This window comes from Diachasmimorpha longicaudata, chromosome 16 (genome assembly GCF_034640455.1).
Source record: "Diachasmimorpha longicaudata isolate KC_UGA_2023 chromosome 16, iyDiaLong2, whole genome shotgun sequence".
Taxonomy (NCBI): domain Eukaryota; kingdom Metazoa; phylum Arthropoda; class Insecta; order Hymenoptera; family Braconidae; genus Diachasmimorpha; species Diachasmimorpha longicaudata.
This window is the reverse complement of record NC_087240.1, coordinates 6,114,594-6,135,309: the sequence shown is the minus strand read 5'-3', so window position 1 is coordinate 6,135,309 and position 20,716 is coordinate 6,114,594. Positions and strand designations below refer to the sequence as shown.

General features: G+C 35.2%; 3 protein-coding genes across 6 annotated transcripts; 1 reads left to right on the top strand and 2 right to left on the bottom strand.

Moving 5' to 3' along the window:
* Positions 1-3,492: 3,492 nt before the first annotated feature.
* On the bottom strand, positions 3,493-5,215 carry LOC135170258 (2-aminoethanethiol dioxygenase). The gene is made up of 2 exons (XM_064135931.1): positions 4,620-5,215; positions 3,493-4,532 (listed from the first exon to the last, which is right to left on the bottom strand). Exons 1-2 carry the CDS (start codon positions 4,917-4,919, stop codon positions 4,134-4,136), a joined length of 699 nt encoding a protein of 232 aa, XP_063992001.1. The 5' UTR covers positions 4,920-5,215; the 3' UTR covers positions 3,493-4,133.
* A 141-nt stretch (positions 5,216-5,356) lies between these two features.
* On the bottom strand, positions 5,357-20,221 carry LOC135170257 (calcium uniporter protein, mitochondrial). The gene is made up of 6 exons (XM_064135930.1): positions 19,755-20,221; positions 17,494-17,686; positions 8,528-8,817; positions 8,308-8,454; positions 7,926-8,129; positions 5,357-7,821 (listed from the first exon to the last, which is right to left on the bottom strand). The coding sequence occupies exons 1-6, from the start codon at positions 19,857-19,859 to the stop codon at positions 7,501-7,503; spliced, it is 1,260 nt and encodes a 419-aa protein (XP_063992000.1). The 5' UTR covers positions 19,860-20,221; the 3' UTR covers positions 5,357-7,500.
* Positions 9,683-17,224, top strand: Jv (javelin). Of its 4 annotated transcripts, XM_064135922.1 has the most exons (10): positions 9,683-10,272; positions 10,340-10,507; positions 12,429-12,647; positions 12,723-12,774; positions 12,847-13,023; positions 13,277-13,549; positions 13,647-14,276; positions 14,382-15,163; positions 15,222-15,452; positions 15,548-17,224. In XM_064135922.1, exons 2-10 carry the CDS (start codon positions 10,428-10,430, stop codon positions 16,605-16,607), a joined length of 3,504 nt encoding a protein of 1,167 aa, XP_063991992.1. In that variant the 5' UTR covers positions 9,683-10,272; positions 10,340-10,427; the 3' UTR covers positions 16,608-17,224. The 4 variants fall into 4 exon arrangements, with proteins under 4 accessions (XP_063991992.1, XP_063991989.1, XP_063991990.1 ...); XM_064135919.1 differs by having other exon boundaries at positions 12,723-13,023; XM_064135920.1 differs by having other exon boundaries at positions 9,686-10,272; positions 12,723-13,023; positions 13,277-13,546.
* Positions 20,222-20,716: the final 495 nt, after the last annotated feature.

Sequence of the window (20,716 nt, the reverse complement as noted above, 5' to 3'; positions counted from 1 at the left end):
AATTCTTTATCAGCCTTGTTAAATATTTCTCAGGCTCGATGAAATAGCAATGAAAAATACATTTTCAATTTATATTTCTCCCCATAACAGATGTTAAACATTTTTACTACCTTATCACTTTTACATTTAAATGCTCCTCCCCCCGAGGTTCTCTTTACGGTTATTCATCATTTGTGAGAAATCATTTACAATGCAAATTACTAAATTCCGACTAACAAATATCCACCTGTCAAGCTAACCATCCGACTCAATTATTTTTTTACTAATTATTCATTTCATCGTCAAAAAGCTTTCTTCAAATATTCATTTCTTATAATTTACCATTCCACCCAAACTAGCCGCCGCCGCCGCATATACTAAACCTCCGCATTCAATTCAATGCGTCGAGGCTTGTCCAAAAAATATTTTCCACCCCTATATAATACACGATGGCTCAATTCGTGGACACGATTCGTCGGAATCAGACACCTTTTCCTCGCTGTCCAACTCCGACGGAACAAAACCCCGGGGGCTCCGACAAGGAGGCCGTCGAATTCTGGACGGTCCCCCCGTCTTCATTCCCCTCCACCCTCAATTTACGCGCTTTTTACCGCCCAATATACAGGGCATATACAAAACGGGACTCCACGTCGCACTTCACCACAGTCAAGTACGACGGGTAATTCAGGATACAGGTCGCACTCCGACGGGTATCATCAATAATGCACGTCCGAGTCCGACGGATAAAGTGCGGGATCTGACGGCGGCCGCTGAATTCTACAGCAACGCCCGTCTTCATTTCCCACCGCGCCCCCCCCCCAAAAACACCCCTTCCTACAACCCCCAGTATATGTGACAGCTGAGTCCAACAATCCATGACAAATTACAAAAATTGATTTTTCAACAAAGTTTTTTCACCATTTTATTTTTACTGACGACACAAAAAAATTATATAAAACCCAATTAAGAGCTAATTCTCTAATTAATTCAAAAATCCCAACTCTGGCTAGCTTCACTTTATTAATTAATTAATTTTAATTTCTCACAACTGATAAACGTACCTCTTATCCACTAGAAGCTCATCATGAGCATCGTTAAACATTTGTGACAAATAATTCAAAATTTATCACAATTGCTTAACATTAAATAAAAATTCTTTAATTTTTGACTCACCGAGATATCAACTGCAAACTGCATACTGCAAACTGCATACTGCATACTGCAAACTGCAACCTGTCGCCTGCTGTTGAATGCTGTCTCAGCATTCCTCCTTTTCCACAGCTCACTTCACATTAAAAAAAAAAAAAAACAAATTACAAAAATTGATTTTTCAACAAAGCTTTTTCACCATTTTATTTTTACTGACGACACAAAAAAATTATATAAAACCCAATTAAGAGCTAATTCTCTAATTAATTCAAAAACCCCGACTCTGGCTAGCTTCACTTTATTAATTAATTAATTTTAATTTCTCACAACTGATAAACGTACCTCTTATCCACTAGAAGCTCATCATGAGCATCGTTAAACATTTGTGACAAATAATTAACAATTCCAAAAAAAAAAACTCTTTTCTATACTAATATCAGCTTTATGCTACTCATTAACCTTCTTAAAAATTTATCACAAATGATTAACTTTAAATAAAAATTCTCTAATTATTGACTCACCGGGATAACTGCAATGTGTCGCCTGCTGTCGAATGCTGTCTCAGCATTCCTCCTTTTCCACAGCTCACTTCAACAATTCACATTTAAAAAAAAAAAAAAAAAAAAAAAAAAACACTGACTATCCACCACCAAAAAAACACTGCTCACTTAATATTCCACCTGATTTCTCACTAACCAATTAACCATTTAATTATGCCACAATTCAAACAACAGGCACACACTTTCTTAGGCCACTGTATTTACAACCCGACTCATTATTTTTTAAATTAAAATTCTAAACATTTTTAAACAAATTACGCCTTTTTACCGGCCCACCGACAACCACGAACGCGCACAACTACCCCCCCCCCTCGATCCCTTCGCCCCACTGGTCACTCCCGTATTTCCACTCCACAATTAAACATTTTATTATTTAAAAAAATTTAACGCAATGCACACACTTTTTTACGCCAATCCATACCTCACTCATCATTTTTTTAATTAAAATTTTAAACAAATTACACCGACGCACCAACAACCACCAACGCGCACAACTGCCCCCCCTCCCCCAACCCTTTGCCACTCAAGTCTGTAGATACGCTACGTATTTTTCATTCGTCCATTTTCCATTTTATTATTTTAAAAATGTCACTCAATAAACACACCTTTCCAGGCCAATGCATTTACACGCAATTTACCACTTTTTTTTAACCAACAATTTGTCCAATTATTTAATTTAACAGGTTACGCGTCATCACCAAGCCGCCGACAAGCACCAACACGCACGGCTGCCCCGCCTCGCCGCACCATCCCTTTGCCACCCAAGTCTGTAGAGACACTCCTTATTTTTCATTCGTCCATTAACTGTTCAATTATTTTTCAAAATTGTCACTAAATTCACACACTTTTCTGGGCCAATGCATTCACACCCAATTTAATAGTTTTTTAATGAAAATTTCCGGCATAATTAGGCCTCATCTCACAAGCACGGACACGTACGTACGGCTGCCTCCCCTCGCCGCACCATCCCTTCGTCCCCCAGCGCTCTGGAGACGCTCCCCATTTCTCAACTGTCCATTTAGCATTTTATTATTTTAAAAAATGTCATTCAATGCACAAACTTTCCTGGGCCAATCCATTTACACCCAATGTACCACTTTTTTTATCAATATTTCACTATTTATTTAATAAATTAGGCGTCATCACCATGCCGCCAACAAACACGAACGGCTGCCCCCCCTCGCCGCACCATCCCTTCGTCTCCCAGCTCTGTGGAGACGCTACTCGTTTTTCACTCCATTTAGCATTTTATTATTTTAATAAATGTCATTCAATGCACACACTTTCCTGGGCCAATCCATTTACACCAAATGTACCAGTTTTTTAAGCAACAATTTGGCCAATTATTTAGCAAATTAGGCCTCATCACCAACGAGCCACGCCCAAGCGTCCTCATGCACACTTCCCACAAATCCCTTCACTATTTACTATTAAACTTTCAAAAACCATATTCACTATATTAATTACACGCCCCGAAACTATTTCCATTTAATTAAAGACTTTAATAATCTAAACTCCACATTTTATTAAATAAATTAGGCAAAATACGCAAAACACCAGCACAGACATACGGTACAGCCGCCATCTCCGAGCATACTGACGCCACGTAGCCCAGTCAGGCCTGTCGGCGCGCGCCTGCCTAGCAACAGTAGCTGCGCAAGGGAGCTGCGCATGAAACTCACTAGCGCTTTCCCCACCCTTCGCACGGCTAGGAACTTTTTCCTTGGCGGATAATTTGAAATTACGTTGCTGTCACGTGCAGGTGCGTAAAGGAAATAAATAAATAAGTAAGCAGTGTGAAAGCTACCTTAGTATTCAAATATATTTGTTTCAGACAATCAGCACGATCGCAGTAATTTATTACAATTAATTAAGTACAATGGTCTCTGGACGCGTCGATAATAAATGGATTAAAATTTTTTATAATTTATTAATGAAATTGCCATTAAAACATTCTAAACCATCTAAACCTTTAACGTTGGATTTTTCATAACTTTACCTTTTTAAAATTATGTCCTTTACCAGCTATTAAAACTATTTTCTGCTACATTTTTTTGTACTATCCAATGTGATTATATGAAATTATATTATCTACATTTTTAATAAATAGACATACATAGAGAAAAATTGTAATAAAATGTAATGAAAAAAATTAATCCTATTTCGTATTATAATACATTAAATCCAAGTAAATCACCACCAATAGATTAATTACAATTTTCATAAATTATATCCGTAATAAGTTTTGAAAATGTTTTGCATAATGCATATTAAGCAACGTTTAATTCAATACATAACAAATATTGACATGAATTATATGATTTCACCAAAGAAATAAAATCAATGGTACATGGAAACTTGCTGTAAGATATAAAATTTAAATTTAATTATTCCTTTGGGCATTTATCGTAATAAAATGCATTTTAAATCTCTCAATTAGGAGCATCATCTCAGAGGTGAACCCAAATACTTTAGATTGGTGGAGTAAAACATTGGTGGCTGACGGACAGCAAGCAGTTTCACTCTAACAGGTACATCTCCTGAAGGGTTAGGTAGTTGCTGCGCGATTTGGCGAAAGAATGTACAGGGTCGTAGACTTCGCTCTCGCTCATCAAGGTCCACATTATATGGGGGACTAAGAATATCAAGAAAGGCTGCAGTTCCATTGACACATGATATTTCGTGCAAATTGTGGTCATGAGGAGTTAAAACACAAGCTGGGTCATTGGTTTCAACTATTTCAGAAGCATGTCGTAGAGCTGTAAGTTCCTCATCCAGTTGGATTACTCCACTCGAAGGGATTTGTATTGTAAAACTGTCGATTTTCACTACTCCATTTATCACCTGAGAATTATGATAAAAACAAAATTCTTCACCGATTAACAACTCGAACAATGTTTTAATCTTCTACTGATTATTTATCATATTTACCTTCAACAATCCATGCATTCCAGGATGATCATGCATCGGCAACGTGACTCCATGCTTTAATAAAAATATTGCTATCGTGATGTCTTGATTTTCAAATATGTCAATAACACACATTGGCGCACACTGATTCTCCACATGATCCAGAATTTTCTTGTCAACCTTGACGTCTTCCGCTGTTATGTCATTCATCAAAGCCCTCAGCTTGTCAAAATTTTTCGGACAAAGCTTGAATCCATTAGTTTGACGACCGGCGAATGTTTTCAATGCTTGCTTCCAAAGCGTTTCAACTTTCGAAGACATTAGGGAGAGAATATTCCTTTAGATATATTATTCAAAATTTCTTGAGATGTTCTTATACACTGTTATTTCACGGCTTTCTAACCTCAACTCTAAAAAAGTCCTCTTTTCATCACTTTTACTAGTTTATTAAATTTTATGTAAATAGTTTGCAAAAAATTACATAACGCTAGTACTTTTTCCTCATTTCAAAGTAACTTTAAACTTATCATTTATGATTATTATTTTCGATGCTTCATATGAGTTAGTTGACTTTGTTGACACACGGATTACACTTTAGCCGAATAACGACAGGCCAACGCTCTATATCTATATATACATATATGTCTTTCGCTATATATGTATATATAATAGTAGGAGAAAATACAAAAATGGTTTCCTAAAGTCTGTTACCCGGTCACTATCATTGAACGGGTTAAATAACATAAATGGCAACATTATTGAATAAATATTCATATATTTTTATTGGAAATTTTAATATTTACAAAGGGACTTCAATCGAGTGTTGCAGTATTATAACATAAATTCAATTATAAATTTTTACAGGCATATAATTTTCATATTTTCATAGAAGAAAGAAACAGAATAAATAACAATAGTTTATATCAAATTTTTCCACTTCAATATATACTTGAATGAAAAGTGCAATCCAACCGAGAGAATAGAGGAAACTAAAATATTGTATGCCACATGATACTAAAGTATTTTCAGACTCACGTGAGTATGCCCCTCATCTTTAGCTCGAGTAAGAAACTCACATCAATCAGAAAATACTTTACACTACAGAAGCACAATATTCAATTTTTTATACATTATTCATATTCCTAACTGCATGTATATAAACAAATTTTTAAATGATTCAGTAAGCAGTCTCTATTGGTTCTCATTCAATGCAAAGTTTAGGCATTTATACATGCTCGAAAAGCAGCACATTATCATAATAAAGAATTGGCACAAAATTGACCTCTTGTTTTATCGTAGTATATAAATCGTTAAATAAAAATATAATTCCTTTACATAATTTCATAAGTCTATTGACATAAGTACGAGATAAATACAATATATAAATAAATATTTCAACAATTTCATGATGAGCCAAATAATACGTAATATTTTAAATCACCCAATAAATTATCTATTAATGGAAGAGGAGAATTGTTTTTTTTTTTATTCAACTCTTATGTAAGATTGTGCAATGCATTTTTATGCGTGAACTATTATTCAAACTATTCCCTTGGCATGTTGTGACGAGAGTAATATTGTTATTAAATTTCACAGTTGATACATAATAACACCTTAATAGCACCTTCATTTTCAAAAAGGATTTGCACTGAAAGACAGAGAGAGAAAAGGGTGGGTATGTAGCATTTCTTCCACTCATCTAATTGTCGCTAAATTTTTACTAAAACATAAGAATATACTTTCTATATCATCTATGTAATGAGCTCAGTTGAGATCAATTGAATATTTGAAGAAAAAAATGCCTTTTCCTCTCTTAGACAAATATACACAGAAAACAATTATTATAACCTAATCGCCGATATAGACGTTACCTTCCATTCCAAAAATCCATAAAATCAACCGCAGATTGATATCACTAATGATAGCGTAGAAGTGAAATACATTCTATAAAAGACTGATTTTTTTATATGCCGATAAATACACCTGTTGTTTAAATCTACTTCAAATTTTCCATATTATTTCTATTAAAATTTAATTTGGCCTATTGAACAATTGCTAAATAGCCGAATTAGTTGAGGAACCCTCGAGAGTAGTATTACTACAACAGTGTTTTAAATTTTTATTGCAAATTGTTTGCGTGCATTCATGGCGGACGGATGATCAGGTAGTAACATATAAAATAAAGCCATAGATTTTCAATAATTGAGCGGGCTTTGAGGAATGACACGAGCTACTTTCAACGATTAGTTGGCTTTGAAATTTTCAGTAGGTATTTATCACCAAAGAATTTTTTTTCCTTGATCAAAGAATCATAATTTATCATAAACTCCGAAATTGAAACAGCCACGTATTATATGTTAAAATGTAGTGGTTGATTGAAGGTAATCTTAAGAAGCGAGATAATCATTTTTTTAAGCGTGTAAAATACTTAGTTCTTTCATTTTCCCGGGCTTTTGTGACCCGCCAACAAGTAGTAATCGAAGTTAATGGGTCACAGAGCTCTTATAATAATGTTTTGATACAGAGAGGTAGCATAATATCATGAATCGACTAGAAGCCACCACTGTTATTGGCACGTCTGTATTATTTTGATGGTAAAATATAAGTGAATATTAATGAATAATTTTTTCATATGATTAATTTCTAATGAATTATAATTCAACAGAATGTATGACTTAACTCAATTGCATATCACCAACACTCTCCCATAATCAAGTCTAGGCTGAATAAATAAACAGTGGCAAAGATGAATATTAATGTTGCATATATGACATAATCCCATGACTTATCAATGACTTGATTTGCAATGGAAGAGTACCCCATTGGTTTCGATGTATTATTAATTAAATATAATAAATATATTCTACACTCTATTGAGCATTGGTCATACTGATAATTCACTTCATGATTTGTCCGTTTTATTATATACTTTCTCATTATTTTGATGACTTTTATCTAAATTTGAACAAGGTGATCTAGATCTTGATCTTGACTCTGAGCTTGAGCCAGAACTCGACGATCTCCCTCCTCTCTCTCGTATTTTTTGTTCAATTTTGTGCTTATGATTCCACAGTGGTCCACGTATTATTTTCAATGTGGTCTCGAGTTCATAGGCTCTTTCCCGCAATTCATTATAAATATTGAGATCTAGGCCAATAGCTTTAGCACGTTTGTGAAATACCTGTAAATACCTCCGATTCATCACATCAGGCAGCATGAATTCCTATGAACAAATAACAATTTTTATTTATAAAAATACTTAGCGCTTCCTCATAAGGGTTCTTATAAGAGATAAGTTCATTATTGAATTTTAACGCATTCAATTACCTGTCTTGTCATAATGAAGTATATATAACATCCCATGCCGGTTACATATGTTACAAAGTAGGTCACAGGTTCCATAATATCCCATGAATATTCCCACCATGTTAATCGGGCTAGAATACCTACTTGGACACCCATCGCCATTAGACCAAATAATGCGTGTAAATTAGCACGCCTCTCTGAGGTTACTTCCAATTCCAGTTTTTTCTAGGTTAAACAGAGAAAATTGAATGTGAACATTTTATTACCATATTACATTTAAAGAGTAGTTAATGTTTATTTGTATTAGTTATCGATGTAGGCACAATAATATCTAAATCAAATACAGTGTCAATCTTTCAATAATTATAAGTCAAGTAGGGCTTATTAATTTTAATAAACTAACCGCTTCGAGTGGCTCCAGCTCGACCATGACTTGCTCCAATTCTGCAACAGTTTCCCTCTCTAGGATTGAGTTGTACTCTTGGCAGTGGAGGGTTTCATATAACTGACATACAGTCATCTGCACGTCCGATAACTTGTCAATAGTTTCCTATCACAGAACAAAAAATGATCATTTCGTTACAATTTAATTCATTGAATAAATTACAGATAACATTTACTACCATTGAATAGCTCTCCTGAGCTGGAGGTATAACCTCATAAGTTGCATCATTGATAATTAACTTGAAGTGAGTATCCAGAAGTGATTCTATTGTATTACTCCTTCCTATTCTTGTTCCATCCATCGTCGTTATTGATGCACGATCAATTCCGCGATCCTCGAATTTAAGCATATCGAGAAAATCACCAACGGTATGAGTAATTGGTTTAAGGGTAAAAATACATCTTTCTTTTCTCGAAGGCAGGGGCACTGTGATCCTTGGAAACCCTCGATGGAAATCAACGTTGACTTCTGAAAAATGAACAATAATAAATGCACATTATTTATTACATGCTACTGAATAAAAACAGTTAATCCACCTTCCGGTGTTATATTTAACTGTAGTAATTATGATCGAGAATCGAGTCTGTATAACCGGATTAAATCTAGTTATTGGATGTGCCGCAGAAGGTATCAGAGTGTGGAGACCGCATGAAATAACGTGCAGAAGAGGAAATTGCGTATTAAAACAAAAATCGTTGATGTAGAAGTCTTTTGAGAGAGTAAGCAGAACGGAACCAACTAGTGTTTAGACCGTGAAGAAAGGCAGAAGATAGACGAAAAAAGAGATATTTAATCTATTGGAATTTCATACGAAAAGCCTGAAATTTCAAACGTTGGCAGTAATGCATTGTTCATTGGTTTAATAACAGTACGTGATCAGCTCATGAAATCACATATAATTGATTATTAAAACTGTAAAGCCGTAAAATTAGTCGGTTAGTTTTATTACATACAACTGGCAAAAAAAAATTTAAACCTCCAAATAGTTTTCTCTACTCTCTCAATATTTTTACTTTTATATTAGGGCCGTTGCTCCTTCAAAATTTGGAACATCACATTGAAATTGCACCATGTTATTTCTCCCTGCATCAAAGTCAATAGTATTATTTCCTTACAAATAACAAATCCACTGCACATGCGACGTAAATTGATCAAAATACGGGGACAGTAGCAACCGAATTTTGAAAATCCATCTGAAAATTCCAAAATATACATATATTCCAATTTTCTCAAGTATACTAATATCATTTCAATACAATATAGATATCTCACCATAATTATATCAATTAAATTAAAAGTTTAACCAATTCAATTATTACTTGAGTGTGAAATCACTTCATCAATAAGTCATATCGGCGGTAAATTTGGAAATTTTAAGCATCTGTAAATCGGTGCATCATGTTGCAACAATGTTCTGCGTACTTGTGGTAGGTAACAAGTCATCCCACAGTAGCTAAGCTCCCCCGCCAGTTCAAACTTAACCAACCTTTGTAAAAATTCACGCAAACCTCTTTCGCATTATATGCGATCAGTTTACTTCGAGACTGTGTACAATTAATAAGTAGACAAAGCATCTCGTACGGACTGGAAATATATTTTATTCTTCATTATATTATGATGTGTTTTACTGAATTTCAATGCAACAGTGATTTCAAATTGCTAATAAAAAAAAAACCACAACAAATAAGTGAAATGTTATAGAACTAATTTTTTTTTCTTGTTTCGATTATTTGTGGGTCTAAGCTGTGAAGCTAAAACCCTTTCTGGAAAAACTTAACGTAGGAAAACTCAATTTCGCTGTACTTTAATGGGTAATTTCACTTACTTAAAACTTCCAAATAATTCAGTACGTGTGGACCGAAAAAAAGTTTTTCGCCATCTGGCGATGAAACAGTGAATTCCCGAATCGTAGGGCGCATAAGGGTATGCAATAGTCTTCCCTTCATTGAGTACTAAAACTTGATGAAAAGTCTATTTTCAATTTCAACAGTTTCAACGAAACGGATCGATTGTACATCGGAGATTTATAATTTAACGAGATTCGAGGTTTCCATTTTCTCCCCTGACACTGATCAATTATGGGTGGTATTCAGAGTGGTGGACATAATCTTGGCGATGCATTGTGGCTGCATGAGAGACAACGACAAAAGGACCAAAGGTCAGTATAAATAAACGAGGAAAAATTTAATTTTAATTGATCCTTGTGACTTTTATTCTCATTATCCAGAATAAATGGACAATTGTTTTTTCCGCTACCAATTAGCCCCACAATGACGAGATAATTGTTTTCTACCATAATTAATACATGAAATAATTAATTTCATCAAAACTTGGCTGTACGGTTCAACATTAATCAAATACAAGTAGTATCCTGTGTAAAAATTTGTTCTTTCAAAATTAAATAGTGCTCTCTTTCTCCAGAGGCTTGTCAGTATTTTCGTTCGTCTCTCAGATAATGACTTTCAAACTTGTATTTAGCAAATTAACTGAAAATACCATCCCATTAGAATCTTTTAACTATTTCGTAAATAATTACTTGGATATACTATAGAGTTAATCATCTGGTTTTTGGAACATAAACTCTTCATGAGATAATGACTTATCATTAATTGCTGTAACTGTTACAATGGTCAAGAATCGTTTAATAGCACGTGATTCACGCTCCAAATGCTCATTTAACGTGAAAAACTTATAACGTACGATAGTCTCCATCTCGAATAGCGTCCAGATTATTTTTTCATTATTGTAGTATTAAAAAAAAAAATTAGAAGAGGCGCAGTGAAATGAAGTTCATTATTCACCGTTTTGACTTACGAAAATGAACTTTGTTTGTCGACCAGTCAGATCATGAAAAATATCTGTTTCAGTTTTCACCAATGCGTTTGCATTCCAGTAGTTGAAATTAGTTCATGGTTTTATTAATTCGTTGAAATTAAAAAAAGGTGGGGGTGTGTGGAAGGAAAGGCCGATGCGAACGAGGTAGCGGAACGCCGGACATCCGTGTACAAGTGGCTCTCGACGCCTTTCGCTGTATATGTACACATACTATGTAATGCTTATTGTTCAACGGGCATCACTATCAGAAGCTATACTTTTTATAATATTATAATTTGAATCACACCACTACTGGGAAATGAAAACAATGACTTTGCTGGACCTATAGCACGGTGATAGTCGTCAAGCTTCCACCTCGCCCCTTCTCTTTTGAAAGGGAGAGAGGGATACAAATCAAATTAAATTTTCAATAGTTTGGATTTCAGTACTTTTACGATCACGCGATAGTTAGAATCATTATAGTTCATACTGTTGAATCTTAGGTGGAGAAATATAAATTCTAACAATTATTGATTGATCGATTGGTTTGCTTCTGGTTTTCCTATGTATGTAAATATATTTTAATAAATTAATAGAGATTATGTTTTCGGTTCGGATTGTTTATTCCCAAATTACTATGGATTTTTTTGAGAGGTATTGTATAATATTTAATTAGCAAATATCCCGACTTATTGGAGGATAATATTGTTCATTCACATTATACTCCTCAAATTTTATGCTTCTATTTTTCACTTTCACAAGCGCCAATCCATGACGAATGATGTTTGAGTTTAACATTTGCCAATAATTCTAAAATAAAAGATACTCCCCAAGTATCAACTTTAAATTAAATAGAAATATAATGGAAGAAAATTTTATTTTCATTATGAACAATCTTGCAAACTAAATGCTGACAACTCATCCATCTTTAGAATAACACTCCTATTTTTCGATTGACAGGTAAATTTTTTCTTATAATTTTCAAAATGGTAGCTTGGGATAAAAATAAGGTGAAATTGGATAATTTTACGTATTGCCAATACAATTACAAATTGTATAAACCTTTCACCCTTGAATAAACATTTCAATGAGAAGAGAAAAATTTTTGTTTATCACAACTTTTGTTGGACACATGAGAGTGAAACCGTGAATCGTAAAAAGACACTAGACAACTCAATGCCATTCTTTATTATATAATAGACAAATGTGTTCGAATAGTTTGATGGCTTGTATAATATTTTAAAAAAATTTTCTGGCGACCCCAGGGAAATCCCTCGACATGACTCACAAAATGAAGGAAACAGTGAGAACCGTCGTAAATTACTAAAGAGAACACGAAGTCTTGCAATAATATCTGAGGACAGTAGGAACAATCCTGAGGTTAATTGTAATTTTTCACTGAGTGAACTAACCTTCGAGCTACCAAGAAGACCGCAGCTGATTCCGCGGGCTAAACTAATTGACAGGAACTCACTCAAGGACAGGTAATTAAATAATTCGTGAGACAGAATTAAAGTGATTATTTGTCATGATAAGAGACATTTATAATTTGCCCAAAGGTTATCTAAAAGCCAGCAGCATCTCTGGGATACTTATGATAGATACCACCAGGTGAGTCCTTATCACTCTCACTCGATCTGCAATCTTCACTCGGGACCATCAACACTGCCCTATTTGCCACAGCTTCCTTGTAATAAATTGACAAAGCGTAAGGTTGCCGACAAATTAAATATACTCGATTGGCCAAGAACACCAAGACGATATTGTAGCCATCAAGACCTCGACACTGTCAGCGGTCTTGTTGACATTATTGAAGACGATTGGCCTCTGAATGAAGGACAACGAGATATATACACACAGGTAAATATGTCGAGATATTCGTTATAATTGCTGGACATTTCGGTGGCAATCAGTGTGACCTGGCTCTCTTACTTTATGGCAATAATATCAACAGATTAACCATGATACTGTACTGACTTTGTTGAATACACAATATGGCGCATTGCGCACATAACACTACATGTTATTCATGTGTAATATAGGATATTCTAATGATGATAAGCTATGCTTCTATTCATTTTACGGATAATATGAGAGAATGTATAATTAACAGGTAAAACGTAAGCGAAAGGAACATCGGAGCTTAGATAGTATTTTATTTGAGGACGAGCGGGAGTTGGAGTACTTTGATGTTTTGAATTTACTGCCTCTATCGAAGGTACGGCTGGAGTTTGATGAAACAGATACCAAAAAGAGCAACTTTACATCTGAGGATCAGGTGAAACTTGTGGATAGCGATATTAAGAGAAACGAGACATCTAGTGACGTTGAGGCTGAATCAATAAAAGCATCGGAACCAAGACAAACACCGAGAATATTACACGTTGTACTTCTTATTTAATTATTACGAAATCCTTTTAATTATTTATACCGCCATCTTTTATCCTTTGGTTGTTCATAGTGAAACTGTTCAATTACCGTAGGTTTCCGAATTCTCTGATGACAACCAAGATGATTCATTACAAATTGGCAGCCATATGACAGATGAGGAAAAATGTAAGGGTGAAAAAATATTTGGGAAGAGCAGTTCCACGGATGAGGACTCATTAAAAAGTGACTTTTCCGTATCTGAAAGAAGATTATGGAAGACATATTTCCATGGGGACTCTTTCGATACAGCCACGGGCAACTTCAAGTCGCAATCTGAGAGCCGAGAGAAGAAAGGCAATGAAAATTCGTTTAAAAAACAAGTTGTGCATACTCGTTCTTATTCTGAAAAAAATGAATTGAAGAGTGAGATTAATAATTCAACAAGTGATATTATTGATGAGAACGTGGAAAAAGCACTTGGCTTAAGTGTTGAACAATCTGAGGATTTCCAATCTCTTTGGATATCGGATAGTGAGGAAGCTGACGAAATGTCTAGGCGTCCACAGGTCTTGAAAATTATTGAAAGTGAAGTGACAAGAAAAAGAATTTGGGGGCCTACTGTCATTGAAATTGATGACGTCGCCAGGGAAGAGACGCACGTGGAAAAAACAACAAACAATCACTTTTCGGGGCACAATATTATAGAGGCAGATATGAATGAACGGAATGAAAATAACAAACAAGTAAAGTTTTTCCATACAATCAGCATAAATAACAATTATATATATGCATAAATAATAATTACTAATAAATTCAATTGTTTCATATTATAATTTTTCTCATTACAGGAATATCGAATTAGTAAAGGACCTATAAGGGCAGAGCCCGTAGGTGCCTTACTTGAGTCTAAATTCTCTGAGGAAGAATTATCAAAACTAAATGGCAAGTTTAAAAAAAATATCAAAGATACCTCCTCAGACATGATTGAAAAATCGCACAGAAGCCTCGAATTTGAAACAATATCGGATACTTCTGATTTAGGCCTTGGATCGGACAGCAATAGTGACATAAGACCAAGATCTATAGACGACGGTGTAGATAATATTCCAGATACAGTACCTATCTGCAAGAAATCCGAGCAACAGTTGTCTATAGAATGGGAAAATAGATATAATAATGTAGGTAACAAATCTTACCCCCACCTTTCAAGATCCCGGAGTTGTGTGAACTCTCTCGAGGGTCAGAATGCCGATGCTCCCGAATTTGATCATGTGCGTTACAAGATCATCAAGTCACGATTATTTGGAAAAAATATATACGGGAATATACTGAATAAAGGAAACGTTGGGTATGAGGGACTTATGCAATATTTGCGAGACTATTCATTTTCGGAATTGTTGCTCGACAACAACGTCGTAATTATCGAACCTGTACGAGCCGAGCATGTTGATATGAAAGTAGTCTCTGGAGTTGACAAAGAAAAAACTACATGTAACTTGGCGGATACAACTCCAAAGAAGTCAGGACGAGAGCGTTGTAATAATTTAGAAACAATAGCTTACAATGCGGATTCTCAAAATGCAACGAAACAATCATCATTAAGAAAACACTTCTACTACCACCCAATAAGGTAAGTGATTAATGACGTTCACCAATGAAGAACTATCTTGTTATCGTTAAATAATTAGTTCATTAAACAGGATTAATCGTGAATTGATTGATGAGGAACTGCCGCATCCTGATACTGTGAGAAATGTAAGGAAAATGTTCGAAGCGATATTGAGACCAAAGTGTACATTAAATTCTACAAATCCTGGCAGTAATTGTAAGAACCGAAAGAGCCTAAGCATGAAAGATCTTAGTATTGTCAACAATACCTCTTACGATAACAACAGTGACAATAATCTAAAGATTTCAAGGTAAAAATTGATACAATATCTGTCAAAATTTTCATCCTGTTATCTGTGTCCTATGCAATTTATATAAATCTTTAGCAATACTCGTAACTTTCAAGATCACGATCGTCAAGCACAGCGAAGAATTTAATGCGTCTATTTGAGGGTATTGACAGAACATCATCAGCTATAATTCAGATCGGAAACGACGATGTTTGTAATAATAAGAATGAATCTAAGACGAGAATAATTGCGCAGTCGTTTGAAGCAAGAAGTAGAAACACATCACCAAGTAATTCTGGCTGTGCCAGGAATAAAGTTAAACACTATCGACAGCCGCAGATGAACCACAGACATCATCTGACTAATTGGGATGCTGGCAGTGTCAGCTCGGGAGTATCGAGTGATTATCCAGACACGGATCCGGGCAGTGAAGCTCAGTGTACTTCTTCGGAGGATGAAGATATCGATGTTGGAGATAATGGAACAGTGCGTACTACTGAGAGGGTAGATGGCCACTATGTGTCACCAGATGTGTTGAAGAAAATACGCGAATATGGAACATCTGTAACTTACTATGGGGGAAAAGTTGTCAATACCTGTAATGGACCACTTGTTTCACCCACTAGTTGTAAAATTCTCAAGAAGAAGCCAAGCCTCAGATTCGACGATTACGTTAAATTTCGTCTCGTTAAGAGCAATTCTTGTGACAGTAGACTTGAACTTACCGGGAAGATTATTGAGAGGAAATCGAATTTGGAAGATAAGCAAAGGAAGAATTATAATACCACTAGTAAATCAATGGAAAATTCCAACCTCAGGGATAACATTATTGTTGAGTCATCGAATACTAACATTACAAATTCGAATATTATACAATTTGAGGATGATAGAGTGGAAATTATCAGCAAAGATATTACAAAACGTGAACCCCCCATTGTGATAGGTTTAGAACCTAAAAAAGATGATAATCGTGATAATGGTCTATTTTTCAAAACAGATTTCCGGATCGGGAAGATTGATTATGGAAAATCAAATATTGGTAATAAAATTACAAGTGCTTTGACAAAATGGCAGATCAATGAGCACGATTTGAATAGGAAACAAACGGATTTTGGAAACATTGAATTTGAAGAGTTCGAAGTTTTAGAGGATAGTCTTAATGGAGCTGATCACTGAATGTTTGTATCAATAAAAAACAATGAAGGAAAAATAATTTTATATAGGAACAATTGACGTGAGCTCAAATATTTTGTATAATATTTAAATTCAAACATATCTAGCTGAATCCATGAAATGGAATTTGATATCATGGTAATACTATTGAAGCGTGACAAACAATAAAAGTTGTTTCTATTTGGATGATTTCTTTCGATCTATGTGGGAAAAAATTCAATTTTCCTTTGTGCAACATTTGTTTTATGTTAGGCAAGTAAATTCCATTTACGAGAGTTATTTCACTCTGCTCACCACAATAATGGAGTTCTGTGAACAACATGGTAATTGTGCAGAGGTTGGACGGTACCATGAAAGCCCCAAACACTTGCATATGAGGGAATCGACGGTATACTCACTATATTGTAGTTCTAATAGTTTGTTATTTGTTTGTAAAATGTGAGAATGTAAATTTTTTCTGGAAAAATATTTTTTCCCAACATTGGACGGCTTACGTAGGTACTTTAACAATATAATTACGAATCGGAGGAAGGATATATTTCTTGAAAATGCGCTATTAGAAATATATGGAGGAGCAATGTAAAAATGAGGAGAAATACATAACCGTTATCATCACATGACATACAATGAATAAATCAATATAAGTTCACATTGCAATATGTCGGGAATGGTTAGTTTCACTAGGCGCCCTTTTGCGTCTATCTCAATGAATATGAGAGGAAATTTCGTTCATAGGCTTGCGATCAATTATTAACATTTTTAGGGAGAACTATCCTCTGTGGAACCATCCAGTGAATTTTCGAATTGAAATACTCACCATATTTCATTGTATATGATAATTAGAACTACTGATTGTAATTCAATTGAGAGAGAAATATTATTTGCTCACCTGTTAGTATAGAACTATCGGGTTCAACTTCTCTAGCACTTTTCGCCTCCTTTGTTATTTTCTGTACGGTGTTGGTATCCTTGAACTCCCTCGTCTCTCTCCTCAGCAATGGACTAAGAGTTGGAGTGAAGTTATTGGTTGTCATTGATAAACAACGTTGTGATATATTCCACCATCTTCGACACCATGTCTCCTGTAAACAGGAATCAAACTATCATTACTACACTGATTGAAACTGTTGTTGGTGCTTTGAAAATGGATGTCATAAGGTGATAATTTGATTGAAAATTTACGACAGTTTAATCTCAACTTTGGTAAACATTCCAATTGCCTAGGGCGATGGGTGAGTTGTTTACTAATTCTCTTTAATCTTAAATAGATGAAGAATGTTGTGTACTCAACTCAAGTTTATGTTCAACTGGAGTCTATTTATAATATATAGATAGTGGTAATTATCCCTAGTTCGTAATTTCTGTGCGCTTTCATTTCTCGACAATCTCAGTACATTTATCACCTTTCAATAATCTACTCACTAGTAACTATCCATATAATTTCTGATGACACTAAAAAAATATAATTGGAAGCTATGAAATTATTATTTCAAAAATCCGCATAGAGGATGATGGCTATTCTTTGTTGGCATAAAGTCAAAAGTCCCCGACGGAATGTTTAATGTTAGAATGCTTGCAGACGAAGCACATAAAGAAAGAAGACTCATTTTTAAGACGAACTGGCATATATCCAGTGTGTTATTTCTGTACAGCAATAGAGACCAACGAACATCTTCAGCAAAAATATCAATAGCCTTAATCAATTTTTTCCATTTCAAATTTTTCGAAAATCATTGGAAAAAATGACACGTTCATTGGCCAAGTTTTTCAGTGATTTGGAAAATATTTTAATTTGCTGGAATGCACAACAAACGCTTCATTGGGTTAAATGCACTCCACTAAAGGCTAAAAATTTGGCTGATTATGATGTTTGTATGTAGCGCGAAAGATGACACAAATAAAATATTTTTAAAAACATGGCTTTTAATTCGATAAATTGAAATTTCAAAAGTTACCGGGATATGGACAGAATAATCATGAACAAAATTCATCAGCTCTATTCCTAAATTAATGGCAAAACCGAGATCTTTCTCTTCTCTTAGTCTGCGCCAATATGTCGGCATATCCGTAATATATTCTCAATTCGGGAAAAGTAGAAATGCTCAATGAGCCATATAAAAGGTCACGGCGCATTGAACGCGGGTCATGGCATTATGAAACACGTGAACCATTGTTCTGTCTCTCCTGAAGAATATCATAAATCATATGTTGTTATGTTAATTTTTTTTAGGTGCCAACCACTTATTGGTGACAGATCCTTTCCGACAGACAAGTTCCAGCTTTATTTTTATTCACCTCTCTTTTTCTCTCTCTCTCGCTCCATGGGCCATGGTTAAACTGGGGCAGTAGAACAAAAGTCGCGCCCTATATAAATCAACCCAAAACTTTCCCCCAAAATCTGATTATCCATGGCCATATTTTGGAGTCAACGGTCTGGATAAATGAAAAATCAAACATAGCATATATCTGTTTTTTTTTTGATTCTTTGAAAATTTACAATGCTAGTTTGGCAGGCCACATAGTGAACCTGTGCTACGTGACCCCGCACACAGATAGCAGAGAGAAGTCTTTCGACGGTCGACGATAAATCTCTTAATGTCACTAATTAATGATAAAAAAGGGCATAAACTCCCTCAAAGATTAATTGTAAGAGTGTAACAAACACGTGGTGACGATAACAAATACTCTTGCATAATGTTTCTGCAACTTTTCATCTTTCTTCTTATTCCATTATTTTGCTATTATAGTCTGATAGTTGATGAACAATTATTTTTTAACACATCGAGGATTTGCTAAATACAACTTATCAATCCTTATCTCTATATGAATAAAACATGTAACCTTGCCTCTACAATGTCTTCCCTTTTATGAATTCACGTGTCATGATTTATGTATATAATAGGCCAATACTGAAGTATTTTTCACGTATCGGAAAATAAAAAATCTATCAACTTAGCTGGTGGCTTGCGACACTTTCATAGACTCACCAACGATAACAGAGCATTCACGGTGTCTGTCTGCCAAATGCAGCGTCAATTGAAAAAAAAAAAAAACAAAACTTGCAAAAGACCAATACATGCATTGAAATATACCCACCAGTGTGATAATGACTGGATGAATAACAACATTGTAAATTGATGGCACACTCACATTTCTATACCGTCTTGGAGTGGTCAGGGATGCAACAGTCAGCGGTCGAGTCATTTCGATCCTCACGATGATCAAGGCTCGGCACGTTCCACTAGCAGCCGCCATATTTTATTTATCTTTATTCGTGTTTTATTTTTTGGGAAAAAAGAAACACAAAGGTGATGACACTATTGTTAATTTACTTATTTTCAAATAAACGGACTGCAATTTTTCACAATTTCAATGATGTCCAAGTTTTTATTATTATTATTGTTGTTGGTGTTGTTATTAACTCCCTGGGTTTATTGTCTCTTTATCCTGCGACCGTATAAAGAGGCATTAGCGGTTGCTCTGAAGTAACCGTTAAAAGTAGTCAAAATGCAGGAGCCCCTGGACATCCGTAGACTTGAATACCTCGAGATATCGTACCGAACCGGCACACGGAATGAAATGTGAAAAATAAATTATCTACGGCGCAGAGAAGCTCGCGCAGACGTCCATTGCCGCTAGCAAAGAGGATAGACCAAAGTAGAGGCTCAGTTCTGGGGGTTTGAGTGACGCCAGTTTCTCCACGTTACCGACGTGATTTCACCCCCGACGAGACGGGGCGCCACGAGTCCTACTGGAGGTATCTACATATTGGCCAAGCCGGTAACGCCTCAGTAGCAGTCCCGTTCCCGTCCCGCTGCCACGGGGACACGTCAGGAGTGGAGATATAGGTTTCTCCCACAAAAAAATTTGAAGGCCAACCCCAAGGGGCAGGCAAAAAATCGAAGGGGGCAGCCTTCAATTTTTTTGTGAGAGAGAAAAAAGGTATTTATTTCGCGTTTTTTCGCATGTTAGGGCCTTACTGTCATTCAGGGGACCCTAAAGCACGAGGAACAACCTGCCCCAGTGGCGAAGTTCAACGATAACATGATTTTATTTCTCTCACAAAAAAATCTGATAAGTGTCAATTTATGAATAACAAAATCTCAAGAATA